The sequence below is a fragment of the Chroicocephalus ridibundus genome, chromosome 2, assembly GCF_963924245.1.
Source record: "Chroicocephalus ridibundus chromosome 2, bChrRid1.1, whole genome shotgun sequence".
Classification (NCBI taxonomy): Eukaryota; Metazoa; Chordata; class Aves; order Charadriiformes; family Laridae; genus Chroicocephalus; species Chroicocephalus ridibundus.
The window spans coordinates 11,089,578-11,110,391 of NC_086285.1; the positions used below are offsets into that span (position 1 = coordinate 11,089,578).

General features: G+C 37.6%; 1 protein-coding gene across 1 annotated transcript in view; it reads right to left on the minus strand.

Moving 5' to 3' along the window:
* Window positions 1–20,814, minus strand: part of PTPRN2 (protein tyrosine phosphatase receptor type N2) — a 659,439-nt gene that overhangs the window by 476,507 nt on the left and 162,118 nt on the right. The window contains exon 3 of the mRNA XM_063324424.1: window positions 13,303–13,416. Within this exon, the coding sequence (XP_063180494.1) occupies window positions 13,303–13,416 (114 nt within the window). The remainder of the gene's footprint in view (window positions 1–13,302; window positions 13,417–20,814) is intronic.

A 20,814-nucleotide genomic window follows, 5' to 3' on the forward strand; every position in this document is an offset into this window, starting at 1 on the left:
TCTTATAAAAGGTTATAAACGCTCTGACTCTTACAAAAGGTCTCACCTTGCTTCTGACATCATGCCTGATTTTCGTACCTAGAGTTACCTGTAAAAGCAACTCATCAATTCACCTAAATACATTGTCAGAGGACAGAGAGTCAGCTAATCAGACCTTTCTGTAGATGCATTTCTGAAATTATTTATGTAGGTGGAAAACTTAAAAGAGAAATCAGGTTTAAAAAAAAATCTTAAAAAATAGATAAAATAGTATCAGTGAAAAGAAAAGCTATTACATTTATACATTGTTCTTAACGCAAACACTGTCTATGCCATTAGTCATTGGTAGCATAATAACAAAAAGTCATATTGATTTAATAATATGCTGGTTCCCAGAATGAATACTGTTACACTTCTGCAAGAACTTTCATTTTAAAGGAAGAGCTTGTTGGCCTATTGCTCAGACATCCCTGTGGGAAACCAAGAGACTCCTAATTCTTGCCCTTTGATCTCTCAAGCCCTAGATGGTTGTACCATTATAAAGCTGTCTGGAAAAGCTCGTTCACCCAGCTTTTCAATGTATCAGCACAAATCCTCCAGAACAATAAGTACATTTGGGGTTTTTTTCAGGCATGCTTTGATTTCACAGTCTTGGACTTGTACTACTAAGTATTTTTCTTCTATTTTTTGAATCCTTGAAAAAAAAAAAGGAAAATAAAGAGAATCATCCCAAAATACTCCTGTATGACAAAATGTAGAAAATCAATGCCATTTCCTTTCAGCATCACCCACCCTCAGCTACAGCTTGCTCAGTAAAACAGCAGGGAGGTGAAAGCCTCTAAAATGGCAGGGTTTATTACAAAAATTGATGCTTTCAGTAGCCTTAGCAAAGAGTGACTAACGTAGAAATGGAGATGGGTGCTGTATTTTGAAATTAATTAAATAGTATCAAATAAGGACATTCCAGACCTATTTTCTTTGTAAGAGGGAAAATGTTGCAGTTTGACCATTCCAACAGTTCTGTTACCACCGTATTTGTGAAACTTAAAAAAATACAATAGCTTTTTTTCCCCCACAAAAGACAAATATTCTGAAAGAGTCAAGTCAATCTGCTGCATAATTTTGAAGAGTTACTTTACAGAAAATGGAAAATACTACTAGGTGACATAGTCACTAGAAAACAAGAGAGATGTAAATACTTTTACCTTGTCCCTAGTTTAAAGAAAACCGTTGAAGTATGGAATAACAGAAATGTTAAGATCACAAGAGCATTCTCAAGGCTAAAAACTGAACCACCTTCCAATGAAGATAAGTTCATACCATCAGTTGTCAGGAAAGGGCCTGTACCACGACCTGTCAAACTGAAGTTCAAGATAAATCCAGGATCTATTCTAGCATGAGTTGCACAAAAAAGTTTACATCAAAAAAACCACAGCAGGATTAGAAATTGCCCGAGCGCTTGCTATTCAGCAAAGGTCAGAATTTGAGCACTGATTAGTTTATGCTGCCACACAGATAACCGATGGGTACTCAAAGGATTTCAGAAAAATAATTAAAATGTTGCAAGAGTATAGGCCAGGGCAAACTGCAGCAAAGTTGATTTTTTTTTTTAAGTGACCCTAGCACTGGGAATTTGAAATTGTTTCTCAGGTTCTGTTCAGGCTGTACAAGACTATTAAACCTGTACCAGAAGCTACTTATCCTTAAAGTACAACTTAATTCCTCTAAACACCTCTCCCCAGGGCCTGAAACATGGCTGAACTTAGATAATGCATTCAGTGAGACACGAAAGACAAACTTCATGTGACTAAACAAAACAGCAGAAGTAATAGCCATGGACTCCCTAGTCAATGGAGAGCTAAGCAATATGGTCAGTGAAATTTAGGATATGATTCACTTCATCCTACAGTTGTCTAAAATTACACAGATGAATCACATCCTAAAAGTGCCTGTTTCTCTACTGTTTATAAAGAGAGCCCCAGCAGACAGGGACTGTAGCCTCGCAGCTGTGTGCGATGGATGCCATCCACACAACCGGAGCACGTTTGCAGTTCAGCAGCAGCAGAGTCAGCCCAGGGTGGCAGAGTGTTTGAAGCAACATCTTGGGACTCACTGTCATTAAGGACGGGACGGGACGGGACGGAATGGGACGGGGAGCAAGCGAAGGGGGTGGAGGAGTAACAGTTTTGCAAATTTGCAACTCCCTAAATATTTTTTAGAGTTGAGATGGACCCCTGTAGAGCAAATATAAGGCTACTATCAACAGAGTTGCCAAGAGCACTTCAAATAACATCTCCATCCATACAACATGTGCTGGCATTGCCAGAACATGGATCACCTTCCCCTGTACACATTGAGGCCAAGTGGCATAAGGAAAAAGATCTACTTCTGTACGAGGAGGCAGTAGACTTGTGCTAGAGCTTTCTGTGATGATTAGCTGCTAGCATAAGAATAAGACATGAGTGTCATCTCTTCCCAAAGTTCAAAGCAGAAAAATTAGACACAAGGAACCTGGGATGCGGTGAAGGGCAGAGTCCTAGACAGAAGAAAACTGAAGAACAGGCCAAAAGGGAGAAGGGCAAAGCCACATGTGTGAAAAAACAAATTGATATTTGCTCATGTTGTTAGGTCACCACTCCATAGGGAGAAAAATAGAGTAGGTTTAATAAACAATGATCCACTAATTTTAGAGCCAATGTTTGTACGTTCACATAGTTTTATATACTCATTTTGATATTGAAGGTATGCCTTTAAGACAACCCAGTTCGATGTCAGTAATGCTTTACTATCAATGCTTGGCTGAGCCTTCAAATAAATTTTTTAGCATAATGCTGGAAAGAAATCTGTTGGTTCCTAAAGCAGACAAATGCAGTAGTAAAGATGAAACAGTAAAATTATTGAGAAAGATTTCATCGGAACAGGCAAGTGACCAAGTTTATCTAAAATCTTACAGAAACATTAAGTGGGATTTCTTATATACTAAGTGTTAGAGTTGAGCACTTAATTAGACTGTCAAATCTAGGAGGACCAAAGTAGATTAAACTTTGGATACTTATACATAGTGATCAGACACTGCAGTGCAAAGGAAAGATTAGATGATCATAACTAATCTAAGTTTTAATTAAAATTTAAAAGCAGACAGGTTTTGCGCTGCCCACAAGGGACAAAAAGCTGAGTTCCACTGAGATGGGTTCTCATTTCTGAATTCAATTTGGTATCCAGTCTTTCTAATGTTATTCTCAGCTTAAAGAAAATTCTCCCATTTTAAGCAACTCACACTGAGGGCCACATTCCATTTTTATTTATTGACTGGTGGAATTATCTCACAGGTTAATAAGATGGTATCAAGAAGTTTTCAGTGTCAATGAACATTTTCATTTTAAATTTTAAATCAGTGTACTCCTCTCCAAGCGTTCACTGCCCTCTGCTCAAGCCTATGGCCAGTGTCCGAACAAAGTTCACTTCGATGAAAGGAATGGGAAGAATATTTTATCATTTTATCATTGTCTGTCCTGCGTATACGCAAACGCATGCTAATGCATAATCTTGCAGAGATTTTCAAATGAAGATGCCAGAGCTATAACTCAAAACATAAGATAATGCATTTTCCTTCCTATGTAGGGCTGATTGACTTATTCATTATGATTTCATTAGCTTGTGGGTTTAACCCTTCTTATATTCATAAATTGTTTCCAATTCAATTCTGACTTCTCTAAAAGTATTCATTATTCATAAATATTTTATAAAGTATTTAGGTGAACAATTTTAAACCTAATGAATTTTTTAATCTCTCTTTCTTTTTCCACTGGGAGTGACCGGCCCAAGTCACATAGAACTGACCTTAGCAAATACTTTCAGCGCACGGTGATACTTATTGAAGTTAGTATATATAGAGTTCTTTCTGAAATGAGGATAAATATGATAAGCCTATGAGGTTAGAAATTTATGGATGGTGAATATCAAATATTGTTTGAAGAGTCTAAGTATTATTCCTTAAAAAGGAAAAGTCCAAACCTTTAAAACTCTGCCTTTTTTAGAAGATAAACTACAGGAGATACCAGGAGGAGATTGAGGGGAAGGGCTCCACGGGGTCACTTAGAACAAGCATATTGCACCACCCCTCCTCCTACATAAGAAGAGCGTGCTGGCACTCCGTGAACGTGCTGTATGGAAAAAGAGCTTGTAGGAGCAGCAAGCAACCTGGAGGAGGTGGAGGGGTTGGGAGTGTGACAGTGGGGATGCTGTCGAGCAACTACCCCAGAAAAAAGTGAAGAAAAGATTGAGGAAGTCTCCATATGCTGAGTGACCAGCTCAGGTCTCTGCACAGGAACAAACTGCCTGTGTGCTGCTTCTGTGCGGGGGCGAGAGCAAGTGGGTAACAGCAGGGATACCCCACGGAGGCAGGGAAGTGATGAGCTTCCAGCTAACATTTGGGGGGCAGAAGAAGTAGGAGATGAAAGAAGGTGTCTTTTTGTTTTGGAATTATATCTTGCCTGTATATTTACACTGCTGCTCAATGGGAAAGCTGGAATTTTATAGATAACAGACCTATCTCATGAAGAGTCCAAAGAGAAAAGGTATGTGACTAAACAAAATAATCGACCTTTTGATCACGTAGAGTTTTGATTTAGGAGGGGATTTTTTACACTGTTTTGCGGTATTGGCTAATATTAAATCCCTCTAACATCTTGAATGTGACTATTAGCTGGATGCCTTTTAAATCCTTATAACTATAAATGGAATGGAAAGCTTGATGTTTGACACTATACTGAATGTCACTAACTATAACGCTATCAGAAATGAGCATTGTGCTGTACCTCGAAAGACGTGAAACTCATCAAACTATTTGAAAAAGCTGAGCTGGAGTGCTAAAGGCTTTTCACTTGCCTACTCTCCTGCGAGGGGTAGAAAGGGGAAGAGAGCATCTGTACCAAATGCATAAGCAACTCAGACCACTGGAGAAAAATAGTGCTGCCTAACTTGGTACTTACTTAAATTCATAGAATAGTTTATGAAAGAGATAACGTGGCCCAAGGAGTGCTTCTCGGCTTGCTCTCCTGGCATACTAACAAAATAATAAAATAGAAATTATTCTAATAGTCAGTATTGGGCTACATTAGTAGAACAGGCAGCAGTTCAAAGGAGGGTACTACCCCCCTCTAGTCAGCAGCAGTGTGGCCACATCTATACGATGTGTCCATTTTTGATCCAATTACTTGAACTGGAGTTCAGTAAGGAAATAGAGACACCGGGAAAAGTCCAACAGATTGAGTCATATAACCAGTAAGAAGAGGTGCTTTTGTATTGTGAAGAAGTGGCTAAGGGTGGACCTCAGCCACCACCAATGCAGCCTACAGCAGCACGCAGAGTAGCTGAAAAGACAACATGGTCAAATTCTTTGCTTTTGGCTGATGGTACAACAAGGGACAAAAGCCACAAGTGGAACTTTGGGCTCTTTCTGAGTCAGAGGTTTTGCATCATTGGATAGCTCACAGGTAAATTAGGGAAAAGAAAATCAATTATCTGACCATGCTAAAGAAATGTGAAAATACTGTATTCAAAAAGCCCAACAAAACCCCCAAAAAGAAGTAAAGAAAAAAAAAAAGTTTAATAGCTATATGTTTGCCATAGGCTAAGTCAAACAGAGGAAGAATATTCTACACTTTGACAAAAGATTGGAGACACTTTAGTAAAATATGCAGTGCGGGTCTGTGCAATGCTTAATTAGAAACCAGATGTCAATAGAAATAAGACTAAAAATGGGGGGAAAGTCATTTTTGCAATTTTAAGCCTATGGGAAGGTGCAAAAGAGAAACTGAGCAATGGACAACTGTTGGAGGGAAAGTACGATTCTTAATGTCATGAACTGCACTGTCTATCCATGACCATACACGTATGTACAGGCAAAACAAAACAGGAGAAACTTGGGAAATACAGTGAGTATATACTAAGAGTCAGCATGAGAGAAAACACAAGTGGAATTAAAAAAGAGATTTACTACCTCCCAGCCTTTGCAGGAAACTGCTACATTTGTCAGAAGCATTCTGCCAAAGCCATAAGACAAAGAATGAAAACATCTTAAGCGAAAAAGGTATTTTTTTTCTAGATAGCAAAGGGAAAAAAACTTTTGTGAGAATTCATACTGATTACTAAAACAAGGTAAAGCTTCAGTCATGCCATGGTGTACTGTGACGGACATGATCTACCTGTTGAGGTTTTGTATGAATTAGACTAAAATCATGATTTTGAAAAAGTAAGCCTAAACGTGTCAGAACTTAGAGTACCTATTATAAAGCTAAAAATGTCAAATACAAGGTGTCATGAAGAGTTGATATCTTAAAAGAACGTGAGGCAATGTAGAGATAAATAGGTAGAGATAAAATCTGTAGATAAAGAAATGCAATGAATATAGAAATAGAAAAGGAAAACAAATTCCCTAGTAATAAACAAACAAGGAAGAAAACACTGGTAGTGCAATGATAAAAAACAGTCTTATGTTGAATATGTAAATGTGCTATAATTATAGATTAATGGTACAAAATGGCATAATTGGTTTGGATATGCTGTATTGTTATTCACAGTTTCTAAAAGTAACACTATTAGAGAATACAGCAGCTAAAGAGGTAATCTCATGCTTGAATTGATATTTGCTCACATTCCAAGTGTGGGAACTGATAATGAACTGCAATTTGATTTCTGTGTTTTCAAGTGCGTCTTAAAAATTTGTTATGTACCCATATCACTTCAAGCCCAGTGTATGCCCAGTCCAGTGGTCCTGTGGAAGGCATTCATTTTTTTAAAAAATGATCTGAGAATAAGAATGAAGTTCAGAGCCACATGTGACATCATTAAGAGGGAAGCATGTTAATGAGTAATTAACATAGACTTTCTGCTGTCAGCTGTTGCTCATTCTAATGCCATCCAAGGCCAACCAGAGGAGGCCTGGCGAGCTTCATCAGTGAATTCCAACTGGAACAAGAAGAGGCGTCTTTACTTTCTTCCACAGGAAGAAGAAGCAGAGACAGTTTCCAAATTTCAAAGATCAGAAAGAGAACAAACTGTGTACGAGCCGGCACAAAACGCTTCATGGAAAAGACTAAGCATTGATGCAGAGGTTAAAATTCATAAGGTGCCGCAGAGATCTTCAAAACAAAGGTGGCAAGGCAGGAATTGAACGACAGCCTTTGGTATTTGCATTATATTACCGCTAATTTCTATGTTTCCTTCGGAAAAAGAGCTGTAAAGCTATCTGGACCACAAAGAATTTCATGCATTCTGGTCCCAGTCAGCAATTGTCACTGCTGGTTGACAGAAACATGACACAAAGGAGACATGCAGACCTTTTCTCCTTTCTGTCAAAGATATTAGTTAATGTGTTATCAAAAACACAAGTAAACTCTCTGATTGATCATTCTTTTTAAACAAAAGCAATGTGATGCTATTGGGTTGACATACTTATCTTCCAAAAAAGCAATATTCAAATGATGCAAAATCAAAAAGCTTTATAAAAGAGTGTTACGAACACAGATAAAACTAAATATATATTAAAAAGTTTTCTTCTGCACTTTCAAATACCTTTCCCTCAATACCTAGAATCTGCTTTACCCCGATAATCAATTTCTGTAATGCAAATACATTCTTCACAAATACCAATTTCCTGTAATGAACATTTTTCATAAATGTCTAATATGGCAAAGAGCAAGTCAATGACATACCAGATTATGTCTGGTAAGCAGATTTCAAAGTGTATTCTTTCTGCCGTTCCATAAAATAAAACTTCTTGCTTTTTCTGAAACTCATTCTTAGTTTTCTGAAGTTCTATTTAGGTTTTGAAGACCAAAAGATATCAGTGGTGCTTTAGCACTTAACAAAGGCAGGAATTTTTTGCAACCTTTTCAGTATGTTATTGTCCATTGAGCCAAAAAGTTAAGACAGCGTGACAGTGATACCAGGAGAAGGTAAATACGTCCAGTCCCGGCTGAGTTCCTCCAGTGTAGCATGTCATGGGGTTTATGCTTCAATTCCTGGCTTCAGCAGCCATCTAGGAGAAGAATTTGTTAAGTGCACAGATGTCTGGAGCAAGCTGATGCCTGGGAAATTTGATGTAAACTCACTGCTTTATTCAAGTAAAAACAGATTTATTTTTTTTCCTGGAGGCCAAAAGAAGAGTTTGCCTTCCTTTATATCGACATTTGAATTTAAACAAAAAACTGTTTTCTCCTGCCTCACTTGTTTTCAGCTTTCCATATACCTCCGTAATGATGTGATAATCACCTTGCAAATATGTGCAAGAACTGCATTATTCCTTTTAAGTTTATTTCAAAACTGAGCTTATAAAGGTTTACTTTCAAGTCCGTTACCTTCGTTGCAGTATGATACTTTGCCTTGAAAAATAGTCCTGACTGAAATATTTAGCAACCCTTTCGTACTTCACAAGCTGCATGTGACAAGTCACATTCATTTCAATTTTCAAGTTAACTGATTGTAAATCATTTTAGTTTTTAAAACAAATTTGCTGTAAGAGTGTAAAATTATTTCTAGCAAAGTTATATTAATCACCTTACACTTAACTGGTTAAAATTAATTTAGAACAGGTTGGGTTTTTTTCTCCCTGTCAAGAGCTTTCTGGGTTGCAAAGAAGACAAATGAGGAAAAAAGTGTTATTTTTTTTTCAAATAGTCTGTAAATTTGTTGCCTATTTCCACAGCCCATGAGCCTCTCAAGAATATCTTGCTGAGTTAAGCTAAATGAATTTAAAAGTGTATCCTACTCTTTTTGGTTCTCCTAATGACACTGTTGATATTTGAATAACTTAAGCAGGATTTTCTTCACAAAAGTAAAAGAAATTTCTTTGCTTGAAAGTATAGTTTAGAACAAAAAGGTGTTATAGAAAAAATTAAGCAGCAACAAGCATACTCAAGAATCATTTAATAATGACTCCAAAACATATATAAACAAAAAAAACCCCACTTATCTGACTATTTTTTTCCAAATAGTCATGCTGCACAGTTTCTGCAATGAAGTGACAACAGCTGTAATTTAGTTAAAATTTAAGTAAAATAGAAGACAGAAGCTACACTACCGATTATTAGTCTAAAATGCCTTGTTTCTAGTACACAGTATCCTATTGAACTGTGCTGGAAACAGTATCTACCAGGCATACAGCCAACACAAAAAGATGACTTCCAGCTCAGGAGAGCCGTACGCCACCAAGCACACAACGCTGAGAAGGTACAACCACTGTGAAACGCTTTTGTGTGCTTGAACTTTCCTTACAGTTTTTCCCTAAACATGCACAGTGGCCACTCCCAGAGGCAGAATCAGATGGACACTTGTTGTGACCCCGAGCAAATATCCTTGTTCTGATGTCTCTAAGGAAGTGTATCCTCCAGGCTCCAGCTCTGAGCTCCTTCTTCTAGTAATGCTCATTGCTACGGCAGCTGCACTTTCACAGAGTTCGTACCATGTTATCAGCTCGTCTGAATCACAGGTTAGAAACTATTCTATGAAACAAATGTAAATCCCTCTTTGAGTAAGCAACTTGAGAAATACTACTGTTCTCTTTTATTATTGCGTATGCTGATATTTCAAGTACTCTTTGTGCATTCCTGCTTGAATTATAATGTACCGTGATTAGTCCTCCTATCTCATTTTCCATGCTTCTAGTCTTATAGGTCAACCATCAGCGTGAAACTATGTTTCCACTGTCTTGCTAAGAATCGTAGTGATGCGATCACTTTGCCTTCACGATAATATTGTTGGGATAAGAAGAAAACAAAACATTTTATAATCTATTTAATCCATTTAAGCTAAAAAACTATTTCATGCATTTTAGCTCAAACCGGGAAGTGTATAGTTGATTTATCATCCTTGGTATATTCCAAGAAGTATCTTCTCTAAAGTTGTACAAAAGGACGCAGAAGATCAACCACAGGGATAAATATTTCCATTTCCTTCAGGCACTACTCATTCACCCCTTTGTGCTGATACTTCCTTCATTCCCCTTTTCCAATGATTTAGTCCTATCTAAACAGTATCGTTTTGGCTGTTCTGTTTATCAGACAATGAGAAATGTTTTAACTCCTCATAAATTATAAATTATAGCGCTACCAATTTCAGAAAGTGATTCATCATGTTTCAGCAACTGTGAGAAGGGCTTTTCCCATATAGATAGTCACATTTATAAAAACTGAATCTTCAGAAAATATTCTTCCTGAAGGGTATTTTGAAAGATTTGACCAACTCAAGGACAGCGAGTGAAAATGCCATGAACAGGAGCATTTGAATGCTAACAGATCATTTCTTTGTAGCAAACTCTAATATTCCAAGGCATTCATTTCTATCATCAATCTACTAGTAGATAGTGTGGACAAAGATAGGCTCAATGTGTAAAGAAGACATAAAAACTATATCATTATGAAACCTGAATTCAATTTTAGTCAAAGTCCTTTATTAAACAGATTATCATCAAGCGTGTCACTCATCCAAGCCTCTGTAGTATGCTTCCTATTGTAGTAAACACTTTGAGCTGGCAGAATCACAAATGATATTTACTATTCATATCATGTTGTCCTTTGTTTTATAGCACCTGACCATACAATCTTCCATTTGGACCTTGATTCAAATACAGGCAAATATGACTTAGAAGTGATCAGCAAATAGGAAAGCGAGAGGACATAAATTTTACAAGGCTTTCTAGGGATTATTATTTTTAATCCTATGGCAATAGATATCAACAGACTGTTGCTACAAAATAATAGGAAATCAGTAATACTACAAGAAGGCATCAGGAAGGAAACAAAAAAGAAAAACCGAGTCATGTTAGAAAAATAAATAAATAGATAAATAAATAAATAAATAAAAACCTAGAAAACCACTCAAGTTAATAACTTCCAAAGTATCTGGTCCTTAACGGTATATCTGTCTAATAAAAACAGAAAGTGCTCAATATAGAGATTATTAAAAATTTTACTTATTGTGGGACCTACTATACAGTCTTCCAAGAGAAGTTTGTCCCGCCCTTTACAGAAAGGAGAGAAGAGATGCTGTTCCCTGCCCCTCCTATGGAAGCCGGGCATCAGCAAGCAGAACTAGCCAGTACTCTTTGGAAAGGACACGAACTGGGTATTATGTACATAAAAGAAATAAGACCTCTGAAAAAGTGAAGTTCTTTCTTGAGGTTACCTGGAACACTTTTGTTTGCCAATGCTTGCTTATCTATACTGCAGAAACGGTCATAATGTTTTGCCCACAATTTGCAGAAGAGCATTAACTGTGCAAGTGACCATCACAGCCAGCAAACATGACCTAAGGGCTGGATGTATTACATCTGATAGCACCAGCAAACTGTAGAGTGTTCTTTCCGAGCCACCTGATGTCAGTAATCCATTAATCTGATAGCCTGTATTGATTCTACTCCTTCCATATTTCTGTCCTCACTAAACATTTCAGAATTTGCCAAGGATACTGAGAGTGAAAAAAAAAAGAAAAAAGTGATTTTATCACATCAATCATTTGAACAAGGGCATTCTAGCATTCTATTATCTTTTACAGATATGTTTAAGATTCTCATCACTGGGATACCCACAGGCCACAAAAACTGCCCGCAAAAGTTTTACATCAGTTCAAAGCATATACACATTTGTGTATGTACCTCTAAATGTCATAAGTAAGGAAGGATAAAAGCAAAAGTACTTTCATTCTCCACCACGTTTTCAATCTGTGTGTTCCTTGTTATTCTCTTGCTATGAAAAAATATGAGACAAGTCCAAATTTCAATGCCCAAGTTTCCTTAAAAGAAGCATACTGCAGTTTACTGCAACTGATACATGCAGGGAGGGGGGCTGCTGATAACAGAGATCCTAGGGAAGGTCTGTTTATTCATCAGAGAAGCACTTAGTAGGGGGAGGTCACATGAATTCAGCTGAATTAACCAAAATCTTACTGTAGTCAGGGAGGTGGAGACAGGTAAGTAAGATTTGAGATGGCCTGAGCTATCCCACCAGCCCCTATATGTGCCCCTCCACAAGGGCATGGGTCTCCTGCAGGTCTCACCTCTGACATCCCTGTGGAGGAATCTTTACATAGGACTCACCACCAATATTGGAGCAGCGTGAGTGAGTGCTGACTGTCCATGCAACCATGATCAATGTAGACATCAATGTAAGTGCCTTAGTGAGATGAATTTTGCCCCCCTTCTTCACTATATCCAGCGAGCAGGTACTACCTTTTCAACTCATGCAATGTTGCCCTGATTAAACAGTATTTTCATAAATTTTCCTGCATAACTTGGCCTTTAGAAAATGACAAGTGAAAGAGCCACAAGTACAATTCACATGTAACCATTAATCAGCCAGGAGTTACTACAATCAAATTTTGTCAAGTTCGCTTCATTTGGATGGGCTGCTGGACAGGAAATAAATCCCCTGAAATTTTTTTGAATCCTCTAAATGAGTGGTTTCCAAACTAGAAGTCCAGTCTCTAAGTATAGGCATGAACTTCCAAGAAATAATTTTTTTCTCATAATTAAATTAGCATCATGCTAATACAATATTACTAGTTTGTAACTGAGACTGTAACTAGAAAAATATTTAGGAACAAACACCCACACAGATGATACAAGTGCAAAATTAACTGTAATTAACTATTCCAACAATCCTTTTGGAACAATTTGGATCACAAAGATTTCTTCGTCCTGCAGCTGCTTACAACAGAGGTATATTTCATGTATTGGTACCTAAAGTTTGTTCACCCTGTTGGCTTTTGCTTATCCAAATTTTGATTTGTTAGTTCAGGTTATGCCATTCAGAAGCTAGAACATCCTTTTCGTCTTCGGAAAGAGCACAGAGATTAACTTCAGAAAGCTGAATAAAAATTAAAAGGAACACAGTAGATGCTGCTTTAATGAAATCAGAGCAGTTCTACTTATATGAATTAATTGGAAAGTCAAGAACTGTTTCTACCTTGCTGGAAGTTGCATGTTTTCTACTCACGCACCCTGCAAAAGTATACACGGCAAATTATTTTCCTTTCCTGCTGATTTATTTATATGACACCAGTATTCATAGATGCTGCAATTTTATTGTATGGAGCATCAGCCACAGATATGCACTGCACAAAAAGAAAGCACCTCTCCTGAAATTGCTTCACCAAGTCCTTGTTGCAGAGTCAGTGAGTCATAAAGCTTTTTACTTTTATAAAGTCTGCCCTACTGGGCCTGAAACACACTGTGTTTGAAAACTTCTGAAGACGTCACCTCAGAGGGAGCACCAAATAATTGTAACCCCCAGTGCAACTAACCCTACTCCAGAGTTTTTATTGTACCTCTGTGTGAGAGCTTCTCCAGGATGATCCTTAGGCGCTGAAGAACAGGGGGTGAAATGTCATATTTATAGATGTCTATTACTGGCACTCGCTGACATCTCCCAAATATTCCATCTGCAGGAGAGAGAAAAAGAAAAGGAAAAATATACATTTCGTTTTCTGAGAGGAAGAAATGTGTGATGAGATGCGCATTTCCAATGTATCCTAATTATATACTGAAGGAACCTTTTAAAAGACACTTTAAAAAGCTATCAAAGGACTACTGAAGTCACGGGACTGGGTATTTTCTACCAAAATAAATAAATACCTGAAAGAATATTAGTTGGAGGAAGATTCTATTGTACAAGTTATGCATACAGTTTATTTTATAAAGTAATCTCAGACTTCTGCTCCCAAATCTTTTAATGTAAGACTTCTTTACTCAGTGGGAGCTTATTCAGTGGGGAAAAAAAATTAATGCTCAGTGCCTACTATGTTGCAGATGAAAAGTGCAGCATCCAGAAATATAAATATTAATTTGCAGAAACGATGAGGATTTGCTGAAACATTTTTAATGCAGGAGCTGTGTGTTAGGCATTGGTAAATGAGAACTGAATCCGTAATGGCTAGTAAAGGCTCATTTCAAGAAGTACCCTCTAATGAATGCAATAAAAGAAAGCTGCTCACAGAACAATGAGATATTAATGTGGCCTAATTTATTTAGCTCCATTCCATTTGTCTAAAATGACAGACTCTTCTCATCAATGTCTTTTCAAATCACACCTTCTAATTAATTTAGCTTCTTATTAGTCTTTATTTAGAGAATTGTTCATTTTGAGACAAGCTTCCTGTGTATGTGTGGGAGGAACAGGGAGTTCAAACATTCAAATTACCTTTCTCCCTTTCATACAAAAGACTAATTCAGAGCCTAGGTGCTTCACATACAATCTGACCATCTGCAATTCCAGGCCTCAGAAAAAGAAAGTGGTTTCATTTATTGTTCAAAACCCTTCTCTTCTATATAGTGATCCAAAGGAAGCAATTTAAATGCAACAAGTTTAATTAGCAAAATCTTCTACTGCAGTACTAGTTTTAACACAGTAATTACTTCTGCTCTGATATTACATCTATGCTCAAAAAGGATAGTTACAACAGATTAGCAGAAAATAACGGTAAGTATTAATTTGCAACCGTCCATTACTTTCTCTGCTGCTTCACAGAGCTAAAAGACTACAAATGGGAACTATTGGCCCAGCTGTTCACGAAACACAAATAATGGCATAAAAGAAAATAAAACAATCCAGGATGCAGAAAAAGGGCATTATTAGCCTTCACTGTTAAACACAAATACCTCATTGAAATTAGCCAACTTTTGCTTTCTTTGCCTTTCCAATCCTCCTGTCACTTACAACTGCCAAATTAAGTTAATCCAAATTAAAAACTTACCTCTGAGTCTAATTTTGTTATTGGAAGCTAGGTTTATTTTAGAAACCGCATACACAGATCTGGTTTGTTTTTCTGCCGTATGATGTATAAAGCAGCCTAACAGCAGATTAAAATATTCACCTCCGTTGGAAATAAGCATAGTATATAAATATCAGTCACTTGTAAATGGATGGATAGCAGGAATAAAGAAGGTCTTGATTCAGACAGGAACAGAAGAACATTTTAAGGTCTACGAACAAGATTGTTCAAAATGAAACATGACTTCAAATAGCCAGTTCCATTTTGGAATACCACCACTACTGGCCACAAATAATTAGGACAGTATCTATGTTTATATAAACTACTTACATTCCATGATTTTTTAAAGATAACATACCCTAAAAACAATTATGACCTTATTTTAGAGTCCAGGAACGCATACATACGCAGAATGAATTACAGTTTTTCATATTAAGTATCATTTAAAGATAATTCAAAAGTTAATTCACTCACAAACTCTAAAAGAGACTTAACCTGTTCTTCTAAAAACCGAATTTTCAGAAACATTGAACCTACCGCCTTTGAATAGAACAAAACCTATTTAAATTCTAAAATCAACAATTAGCACGAGTCTGAGCTGCATTATACAATCTACCCCAAAACACTAGGACTGCTTAGGGAGGAACTGCAAGTTATTTTGGCTTTTGTACTTGAAATATGGGCATAATAAGCTTTGAAGAGGCTGCAATCACAAATAGGGCTCTGCTCTGCTAAACGCGGTACTAGGAGAGCTGAGAGGGAGCAGCATGCCCCAAGGGGCGCTTGGCAAATACCATCTCTAAAATGCAGAGGGTCTTTATAGTGGGGATTACAGTTGGGCTGGAGTTGTGCAAATAGTAGATTTTAGTTCAGGTCAGTAGTTTTTTTTTAAAAAGTAGGAATTTGCACAGGTTTTTCTATTTGGGGTTGGTTTATTTGTGTTTGTTTTGGTTTGGGGTTGTTTTTTTTTTAATTTTTATTTTTTGATTGCAAGGCTTCTGTGGCACGATTTAAAACCTAAAAAATTAAATTGAGGTTGAGAGTTCAATTTTCAGGGTACCTTTAAATTAAACCTTCTTAAAATTACATAGATTGTGGGGAACGAGTGGCAGGGGAGAGCAACTTTGGAAAAAAATATTTGTAAAAGATCCCTCTCTTTTTCTTTCTAAGAAATCTATTTGGCAGATGTGGCCCAAATTCAATAATGGCTTTGGTCCAGCACAAACTTCATTTTCGCTTAAATTACAGCTAATATTTAAAAACTGTCCATTCTAGTCTGCTATGGACTATCCAAAACCACCGGGATCTTTACAGAGAGTAAACACGTGTTGTGTCATTCCAGACCAGCTGCCCCCAACGCTGGAGCAGGGTGATGTTGCAGTACCTTGGTGTCCGAGCACCCTTTCATGCACCCGTTTGACTTCCAGCAGCCTCTAACGAGGGCTGCTAGAAGCAAATTGCCCAAAGTTGTCATGAAGCAAAAAGGAAAATGGACAAGCTCCCAGATTTTACAGTAAATGTCATACAGCAGAGGAAGTTCAAAGTATGAATGATGCTTTAATAACCACCATCCACTGTATGCCTATAGCCATGAAGAGTGTGTTCATACTGAACTTTGATTAAAATTGTATTCTAAGAAGGAATGTAATATGCAAAAGACATCTGCTCTTTACACATGCCCAGAATGAGGAAAGGTTGAGACAACCGATCAACATACACATATGGTTGCTATTAAAGTGCTATCATTTGCTAACCGTTACCAAATAGTATCTGAAATTTCCATAGTAATATCTTATAAGTTATACTTAGACCTGGAAACATCTGCGTTAACAGCATGGTAATGTTGACTTTTAGACGGCTTCTACATTTGTTTCCAAAGAAGTGACTAAAACAGAAGAATAATATACCCAAGGAGACAGTGGGATGCTTCTTTCTGTATTTGGCTATTTACTAATAGGTTTAATGTTTGAGAAAAAAAAAATGCAAGCATAAATTTTTACAAGCTGCTATTTAAAATCTTGAATTTTGACAAATATATATTACAAAGTTATATGCCAACATCAAAAGACACAAATTTAACGTAACCCAGGTGCCCAAAAAGATCTCAAATAGTGACAGATTTAGTGGAGACGATACCCTGGAGCATGATACATGTATTTACACTGAATATTTACCATCATCTAGTGAAAAAAATGCAACTGATGGATTAAACAGTGAACAAGTCAAAACATAAGTTCTGGAAGGATGATTTTTGAGGAAGGGATACAAACAAATGGAAAACTCCCATCTTAATTCATTATTATTGCCCATTTGCGATGAATTAGTGGACATTTATGATCTCTATTACTTACTGAGGAAGGAAGCACCACGTTACATTCGTGACTGACGTCTATGTACTGAATCATATGAAGGGAGAGCATGAAAAGCTATAGTCTGAAACACAGTTTTGAAGAGTTGATTATGTGAACAGGTTCAGTTGGTTCAGACAGACAGGCATCATGTGCTTAACAGCTACTAAAAAGTCTTTGGAAACTTGCACTGAGTGACCACCTTCACCTTGAAGGCAAGACTGGTCATGGGCAGCTGGTTCATTCAATTCATTTTAAGTAGTGTTTCCTACAAAAGAAACCCAGTGTATAATAAGCTGTCCTTAGCTAGAGAAACATATCCCGTCCTGGAAGCACCAAGTATGGCTAATCTGACAATTGAAACTGAGATGTATACGAGACTTGGCACAGTTTTGAATAATACCAGCAAAAAAAGCATGAGTTCTTGCTGAGTGTATTTTGCTACTGAGCAAAGCTACGAGGACTGGTAGAGACACTGGAGTTTGTCTGCAGGCTAATGAAAGCTTGATAGATGTAAATTAAAAGATTGTCTTTTGCAGCAATTAATTATTTAGATCTACATGCAGTGAAATTTTCACATGGTGCTGACAGGTGACCTTTGGAAAGGAGCCTTTAAGCAGATGCTTTGAAGCACCCAGTTCTTCTGCTCTTCAAACTTCCTGCAGCAGCCAGAAAGGAAGCGGTGGCTCTCCAGAACGTGACAGGATTCGCATACGTGGGTCGACCAACACTTCAGCTTCCTTATCCTAGTTACCTGACTATTGTTAAAAAATTGTAAAGTAGAGCTTTGTATAAAACATAAGGTTTTCCCCATATTGTAGGCATCATGCCTTGTTCCTGTGTCGTAACTTAAACAAGAAAGTCCACAGAGCCAGCAGTGTGTGAAATGGCACCTGCTGCCACCTTTGACTGTATCATTTATGCTTTTGCATAAACAAACTTCCTCTAATGTTTCTCTAATGTTTCTGCAGAGTTTTCAGGGGGCATCGTTCTTCAGCAACTTAACCTTCTGTAAAAAAAGGATTGTTTCTTCTCACTCAATATGGACATTACTTCACAGTCCTTCCCCCAGCTATTGGTTTAAGGTGTTGTAAGGTCCAAGAGTAGTCCAGGACTAATGAAAAGGCCAGTGCTTGGTGTTTTATAACCCGAGTTGCCTACTGGAAAGATTAAATCATTTTCCAATGGGAACCATATTTGCATCTCAAAAGTCTCATGATACTGCACTTCAAGGTCACAGACGTTAAATGTTTTAGGAAGTATGAAGGAGATTGTGAAGGTATTTTACTCTTCTCTCCCTACTATTTCTCTCCAGTATGGTGTTTGTTTTCAAAATCCTTTTCCAAAAGAAATAAAAAATAAAAAATGTTACAGTTCCATGAAGAGGACATAAGTTGCATACCAGGAGGCTTCTTTCAGAAGATATAGTCCACAAAGCCACATTCAACATTTACAAGTAAGCTCTTCAGCAAACGGCATATTTTTAATATTCCATTTATTAAAAAAGATTTGTTCATAATTTATACCTCTACTTTTAAATTCTCTTTACAAGTGAGGTGGAGATCACACAGATAGAGCAACAGTGGCTTCTACAGTGTCATTTCTCATGCAATGTTTTGAAGATATTACTCCAATGCTTTCAAACAGCCAATGCTTACAAGCCTCACTGCAGCAGTCCGGCAGAAAAGCTGCTGCTTGCAATCACGGTTAACTGCATCCCAAACCTGCAGCGCTCCACGGAGAACGCAGCCTTCCTAGGAGGCAATCTCCCCGTCTTAAACTTTTAAAACCTTTTTACCATTTTATTTTGCTTATCTCTGTGCAGCCTCGGTAGTCCTTGGTTATTTCCATTTCGGAGCAGTAAGAGTGGCATCTAGTGGCCAGTTTGGTGCTCAGAGGTCGGTCCCGGAGCACACGCTTTTCGCCACCGAAATTTATTGCTTTCGGATCCATTTGACATCATCTGGAATACACAGCTCTGCAGCCACAGCCACCCTCAGCCTCCCTTATCCATATGGCTGATAGGCATGTGGAAGTTTTTAAGGCAGTTATTTAGAATTAAGAAATGCAATACAAAAAAAAAAAAAAAAGGCTAAGCTACTTTTTCTAGAAGTAATGCATTATTAAGACAAATAAGCAAAGTGCATACAGATTGTTTTAAAAAGCGTATGTGGCGGCGTTCTGCTTTTGCTAGTGTGTAAGGCACGAAAAATTGTGCAATAAAAGTAAATCCTCAACTGTAAATAAAACACAAAGCACATTTTTTGTAGATTCATGTGATATATTTAAGAGAAGCACCACAGGAAACAGAAAACAACATTATAAGATGTTCTAAAATTAAAAAAAAAAAAAACCAAATTAACCAATAAGAAAATGCAGTGGATACTCTTACTAACAGTCCAGTAAATACACTTTTCCTCAGCTACTTAATAAACCACTGCCTGGAAGGCAAAGGTAACTTGGTAAATTTTGCTCAAAGCCAGACCACCTAACAGTCCTGTAAAAGGACTGTAACAAGATTTAACGCCTTTCCTCGCATCTTTGGACACAGATATTAAAGGAAAAATGTGGATGGCCCGTCTGCTTTTGACCGAAAAAAACCCCAAAACCTAAACCCCAAAATACGTTTTTGCTGATTGGAAGACTTGGATGGGATGTTAGTGATTATGACAGTGCCAGCATTAAAAGATAAAAGCTCCCATTAACAGCAGTATTCGTTAGCTGTTGTGCAAACATTGTGATAGGGATGGGATTTGCGAAGATCCAAATCATCCCGAGGCACGTCTGAGAGCAAAGAGCTCCTCTGGGATTTACAGTCCCCTTGTCTCAAGGAGTAATTCTGAGAGCAAGTTCTGGAGGACTCTGTTCTTCCTTCATCAAAAAAAGATATAACCTTCAACAGACGGGAAATATCATTTCAGGAACTATTTCTGTGCTAGCCTGCCAATTTAAGTGGTGGATTGTACGATCCCGAAATATTATGCACGCTTTCACTTGCGAGGTTTTCTTAAGTTACAACAGAAATATGTAAATTGTAGAGAAAGTAACTAAAAAATCCTGCTCTCTCTTGAGTACAGCGAAAGGAGGGAAGGAAAGGACGGTGAAAAAGCTAGCTACATTTTAACAAAGCAAGAGGATAGCAGGCTCGCGATGAAAAGAGGTGCTCCCTGCTTCCAAAAAGCCCCTAAGTTCGGTTATTCAGCTAAGAGAATGAGAGGTGCAGATTTCAATGCCTACTTTCTGCCATTCAGAGCACAGAAACGAACCTCAGTCCTACCAGGTCGCACGCAGGCCTCCCAGCCACAGCAATAATGGCCGTGCCTTGGGAGGAAAGGGCAGGGGGGAGTTGGAGGGAAGGAAAAAGTAGAGATGAAAAGAAAGGAAGTCTTAAATTTTTGCTGCTAGAGCTGATGTTCCAGTTGAGTAATGCTTAAATAGCACGCTACTTCTTAGAGAACCAAACATGAATTTTCCACAGCCTAGGTAACTATGTGGAATGAAAGCTGTGGGGTTTGGCTCCATGATGAGAACAAAAAAGGATTATAAAGCAGTGACTGAATCAACATCTTCCGCATCCAGATGACCACTACAGTTTGTAAGCCACAGAAGCCATCTGCCTCTGCTTTTGATCTCAGAGACAAACCCAGACTTGAGAAAACCTTTGACAAAAACCCAAGAAGCTCTAACTGTAATACATTAATAGGAATTTTCTAAGCAAAAC